The sequence below is a fragment of the Oncorhynchus masou genome, unplaced genomic scaffold (genome assembly GCF_036934945.1).
Source record: "Oncorhynchus masou masou isolate Uvic2021 unplaced genomic scaffold, UVic_Omas_1.1 unplaced_scaffold_2350, whole genome shotgun sequence".
Lineage (NCBI taxonomy): Eukaryota > Metazoa > Chordata > Actinopteri > Salmoniformes > Salmonidae > Oncorhynchus > Oncorhynchus masou.
The window spans coordinates 52,501-58,502 of NW_027008810.1; the positions used below are offsets into that span (position 1 = coordinate 52,501).

General features: G+C 46.4%; 1 protein-coding gene across 1 annotated transcript in view; it reads right to left on the reverse strand.

Moving 5' to 3' along the window:
• The window catches only part of LOC135533383 (protein phosphatase 1 regulatory subunit 1B-like), a 23,688-nt gene extending 18,638 nt beyond the window's left edge, over nt 1-5,050 (reverse strand). The window contains exons 1-2 of the mRNA XM_064960725.1: nt 4,988-5,050; nt 4,695-4,755 (exon numbers count right to left, since the gene is read on the reverse strand). Coding sequence (XP_064816797.1) covers nt 4,695-4,755; nt 4,988-5,050 — 124 coding nt within the window. The remainder of the gene's footprint in view (nt 1-4,694; nt 4,756-4,987) is intronic.
• Between the last annotated feature and the right edge of the window lie 952 nt (nt 5,051-6,002).

Consider the following 6,002-nt stretch of genomic DNA (forward strand, 5'->3'; position numbering starts at 1 on the left):
GGAGGGGAGGGGAGGTATAATATAAAGGAAGGAGGGGAGGGGAGGTATAATATAAAGGTAGGAGGGTAGGGGGAGGGGAGGTATAATATAAAGGTAGGAGGGTAGGGGAGGGGAGGTATAATATAAAGGTAGGAGGGTAGGGGAGGGGAGGTATAATATAAAGGTAGGAGGGGAGGGGAGGGGAGGTATAATATAAAGGAAGGAGGGGAGGGGAGGTATAATATAAAGGTAGGAGGGTAGGGGAGGTATAATATAAAGGAAGGAGGGGAGGGGAGGTATAATATAAAGGTAGGAGGGTAGGGGTAGGGAGGTATAATATTAAGGTAGGAGGGGAGGGGAGGTATAATATAAAGGTAGGAGGGGAGGGGAGGTATAATATAAAGGTAGGAGGGGAGGGGAGGTATAATTTAAAGGAAGGAGGGTAGGGGAGGGAGGTATAATATAAAGGAAGGAGGGGAGGGGAGGGGAGGTATAATATAAAGGAAGGAGGGGAGGGGAGTATAATATAAAGGTAGGAGGGGAGGGAGTATAATATAAATGAAGGAGGGTAGGGGAGGTATAATATAAAGGAAGGAGGGGGAGGGGAGGGGAGGTATAATATAAAGGAAGGAGGGTAGGGGAGGGGAGGTATAATATAAAGGTAGGAGGGGAGGGGAGGGGAGGTATAATATAAAGGAAGGAGGGTAGGGGAGGGGAGGTATAATATAAAGGTAGGAGGGTAGGGGAGGGGAGGTATAATATAAAGGTAGGAGGGGAGGGGAGGGAGGTATAATATAAAGGAAGGAGGGGAGGTATAATATAAAGGTAGGAGGGTAGGGGAGGGGAGGTATAATATAAAGGTAGGAGGGGAGGGGGAGGGGAGGTATAATATAAAGGTAGGAGGGGAGGGGAGGTATAATATAAAGGTAGGAGGGTAGGGGAGGGGAGGTATAATATAAAGGTAGGAGGGGGAGGGGAGGTATAATATAAAGGTAGGAGGGGAGGGGGGGGAGGTATAATATAAAGGTAGGAGGGGAGGGGAGGTATAATATAAAGGTAGGAGGGTAGGGGAGGGGAGGTATAATATAAAGGTAGGAGGGGAGGGGAGGTATAATATAAAGGTAGGAGGGGAGGGGAGGGGAGGTATAATATAAAGGAAGGAGGGGAGGTATAATATAAAGGTAGGAGGGTAGGGGGAGGGGAGGTATAATATAAAGGTAGGAGGGTAGGGGAGGGGAGGTATAATATAAAGGTAGGAGGGTAGGGGAGGGGAGGTATAATATAAAGGTAGGAGGGTAGGGGATGGGAGGTATAATATAGAGGTAGGAGGGGAGGGGAGGTATAATATAAAGGTAGGAGGGTAGGGGAGGGGAGGTATAATATAAAGGAAGGAGGGGAGGTATAATATAAAGGTAGGAGGGGAGGGGAGGGGAGGTATAATATAAAGGTAGGAGGGTAGGGGAGGGGAGGTATAATATAAAGGTAGGAGGGTAGGGGGAGGGGAGGTATAATATAAAGGTAGGAGGGTAGGGGGAGGGGAGGTATAATATAGAGGTAGGAGGGGAGGGGAGGTATAATATAAAGGTAGGAGGGTAGGGGAGGGGAGGTATAATATAAAGGTAGGAGGGTAGGGGAGGGGAGGTATAATATAAAGGTAGGAGGGTAGGGGGAGGGGAAGTATAATATAAAGGTAGGAGGGTAGGGGGAGGGGAGGTATAATATAAAGGTAGGAGGGTAGGGGAGGGGAGGTATAATATAAAGGTAGGAGGGGAGGGGAGGTATAATATAAAGGTAGGAGGGTAGGGGAGGGGAGGTATAATATAAAGGTAGGAGGGGAGGGGAGGTATAATATAAAGGTAGGAGGGGAGGGGAGGTATAATATAAAGTAAGGAGGGGAGGGGAGGGGAGGTATAATATAAAGGAAGGAGGGGAGGGGAGGGGAGGTATAATATAAAGGAAGGAGGGGAGGGGGAGGGAGGTATAATATAAAGGAAGGAGGGGAGGGGAGGGGAGGTATAATATAAAGGAAGGAGGGGAGGGAGGGGAGGTATAATATAAAGGAAGGAGGGTAGGGGAGGGGAGGTATAATATAAAGGTAGGAGGGGAGGGGAGGTATAATATAAAGGTAGGAGGGGAGGGGAGGGGAGGTATAATATAAAGGTAGGAGGGGGGGGAGGTATAATATAAAGGTAGGAGGGTAGGGGGGGAGGTATAATATAAAGGTAGGAGGGGAGGGGAGGTATAATATAAAGGTAGGAGGGGGAGGGGAGGGGAGGTATAATATAAAGGAAGGAGGGAGGTATAATATAAAGGTAGGAGGGTAGGGGAGGGGAGGTATAATATAAAGGTAGGAGGGTAGGGGAGGGGAGGTATAATATAAAGGTAGGAGGGTAGGGGAGGGGAGGTATAATATAAAGGTAGGAGGGTAGGGGATGGGAGGTATAATATAGAGGTAGGAGGGGGGGGGGAGGTATAATATAAAGGTAGGAGGGGTAGGGGAGGGGAGGTATAATATAAAGGAAGGAGGGGAGGTATAATATAAAGGTAGGAGGGGGAGGGGAGGGGGGAGGTATAATATAAAGGTAGGAGGGTAGGGGAGGGAGGTATAATATAAAGGTAGGAGGGTAGGGGGAGGGGAGGTATAATATAAAGGTAGGAGGGTAGGGGAGGGGAGGTATAATATAGAGGTAGGAGGGGGAGGGGAGGTATAATATAAAGGTAGGAGGGTAGGGGAGGGGAGGTATAATATAAAGGTAGGAGGGTAGGGGAGGGGAGGTATAATATAAAGGTAGGAGGGTAGGGGAGGGGAAGTATAATATAAAGGTAGGAGGGTAGGGGAGGGGAGGTATAATATAAAGGTAGGAGGGTAGGGGAGGGGAGGTATAATATAAAGGTAGGAGGGGAGGGGAGGTATAATATAAAGGTAGGAGGGTAGGGAGGGGAGGTATAATATAAAGGTAGGAGGGGAGGGGAGGTATAATATAAAGGTAGGAGGGGAGGGGAGGTATAATATAAAGGAAGGAGGGGAGGGGAGGGGAGGTATAATATAAAGGAAGGAGGGGAGGGGAGGGGAGGTATAATATAAAGGAAGGAGGGGAGGGGAGGGGAGGTATAATATAAAGGAAGGAGGGGAGGGGAGGGGAGGTATAATATAAAGGAAGGAGGGGGAGGGGAGGGGAGGTATAATATAAAGGAAGGAGGGTAGGGGAGGTATAATATAAAGGTAGGAGGGGAGGGGAGGGGAGGTATAATATAAATGAAGGAGGATAGGGGAGGGGAGGTATAATATAAAGGTAGGAGGGGAGGGGAGGGGAGGTATAATATAAAGGAAGGAGGGTAGGGGAGGGGAGGTATAATATAAATGAAGGAGGGTAGGGGAGGGGAGGTATAATATAAAGGAAGGAGGGGAGGGGAGGTATAATATAAAGGAAGGAGGGGAGGGGAGGTATAATATAAAGGAAGGAGGGTAGGGGAGGGGAGGTATAATATGAAGGTAGGAGGGGAGGGGAGGGGAGGTATAATATAAATGAAGGAGGGTAGGGGAGGGGAGGTATAATATAAAGGAAGGAAGGAGGGGAGGGGAGGTATAATATAAAGGTAGGAGGGGAGGGGAGGTATAATATAAAGGAAGGAGGGGAGGGGAGGTATAATATAAAGGTAGGAGGGGAGGGGAGGTATAATATAAAGGTAGGAGGGGAGGGGAGGTATAATATAAAGGAAGGAGGGGAGGGGGAGGGGAGGTATAATATAAAGGAAGGAGGGTAGGGGAGGGGAGGGGAGGTATAATATAAAGGAAGGAGGGTAGGGGGAGGGAGGGGAGGTATAATATAAAGGAAGGAGGGGAGGGGAGGGGAGGTATAATATAAAGGTAGGAGGGGAGGGAGGGAGGTATAATATAAAGGTAGGAGGGGAGGGGAGGGGAGGTATAATATAAATGAAGGAGGGGAGGGGAGGTATAATATAAAGGAAGGAGGGGAGGGGAGGTATAATATAAAGGAAGGAGGGGAGGGGGAGGTATAATATAAAGGTAGGAGGGGAGGGGAGGTATAATATAAAGGAAGGAGGGGAGGGGAGGTATAATATAAAGGAAGGAGGGTAGGGGAGGGGGGAGGGGAGGGGAGGTATAATATAAAGGTAGGAGGGTAGGGGGAGGGGAGGTATAATATAAAGGAAGGAGGGTAGGGGAGGGGGGGGGGAGGTATAATATAAAGGTAGGAGGGTAGGGGGAGGGGAGGGGAGGTATAATATAAAGGAAGGAGGGTAGGGGAGGGAGGTATAATATAAAGGAAGGAGGGGAGGGGAGGGGAGGTATAATATAAAGGTAGGAGGGGAGGGGAGGTATAATATAAAGGAAGGAGGGTAGGGGAGGTATAATATAAAGGTAGTAGGGTCGGGAGGTATAATATAACTAGATTATAATACATAATAAATTGCTTCACTGTGTGTCCGCCTCTGCATTGCTGCTCAGTTTTACGCTGAGTCCTTTTTACTTTGTGATGACTGCTAATGTTAAAGGGCTTTATAAAATACGTTTGATTGATTGATCTGCTGCCAGCAGACCAGTAGACTGAAGACGGGCAGAACACACTTTTCAGTTCTACACAAAAATGGACACTAGAGTAGGCCCATGTATTAGTCGCTCTGGATAAGAGCGTCTGCCAAATGACTTAAATGTAAATGTAAATGTAAATGTGAATAAGATTCTATTTAGTTACCCGGAGAAGACTGGTCACTGGAAGCTACCAGAGTAGCAGGGGTGGGCCGACGTCTTCTGATCTGGAGAGAAACAGACAGAACTGACATCAGTATTCACAAAATCGAGAAAAAGTTAAATTAAGAAACCAAGAAAAACACAAGATTTTGTGGTGGTGGTGTTTGCTTAGAGATAGAATTAAGATGTGTTGTGGGGTTAAAAAAAAGACTCCAACAACAGTATTGCACCCACACAAACAGCTGACCTCATCCTCAACTCCCTCAGTTGCACAGACACACACACATACACACACACCAGCGGTTCTGAGCTGTAGCTGCCAGCCTTGCTGAGTAAGGACGAACGACATGTGAGGTCCATTCCTACTGTTTTTTCTAAATGCTGAAATCTGCAATTACAAAACAGTCTAGTTGGCTTTCTGTTCACTGCTCTGACGACGAGCTCATGTCTGAAGGAGACGACACCTGCGAGGGTAAAAAAAAAACACGCCCTGTCTTTTTATTTTTTAAATATTTTTTATATATATTGACTTTCAATGTCACACACTGTTATTTATGTGTATCTTGTACTGGAGTGACAAAAACAGTCAGCACCATGATGATAGTTTTAGAGGGAGAGTTAGGAGTGCTTCTTCACCTGCTGTTTATCACTATTTTTTCTCTGATTTAAGTATAGCCTCCATGTAAGGAAGACAAGATGGAATTCATAGAACAACACAGTTCCAAAACTCCTAACCCAACCTCGGTTGGGATGCGAAACAGTCTACACGCAGAAACCAGAAACGGAGGCTGAGTTCACACAGGCAGCCCAATTCTGAAGTTTTTATTGGTCGAAAGAGCTGATCCGATTGGGTCAAAAGACCAATTAGTGGGAAAAGATCATAATTGGGGCAGCTTGTGTAAACACAGCCTCTGAAAATCTTTGCAATGCATATGTTACTACTGAAGAAAATGCTTTTACCTAACGAGAGTCTTGCTCTGCTTTCTTAGTTAACGATAAGGGTTTATTTAATAGGGACTGATTATGGGATTCAATGTTATCTCCTTGATGACGTACTGCTCACCAGTCAATGTTATCTCCTTGATGACACACTGTTGCTCACTAGCCAATGTTATCTCCTTCATAATACACTGCTCATTAGTCAATGTTATCACCTTGAATGACACACTGCTCATTAGTCAACGTTATCTCCTTGAATGACACACTGCTCATTAGTCAATGGTATCTCCTTGAATGACACACTGCTCATTAGTCAATGTTATCTCTTTGATGACGCACTGCTCATTAGTCAAAGTTATCTCCTTGAATGACA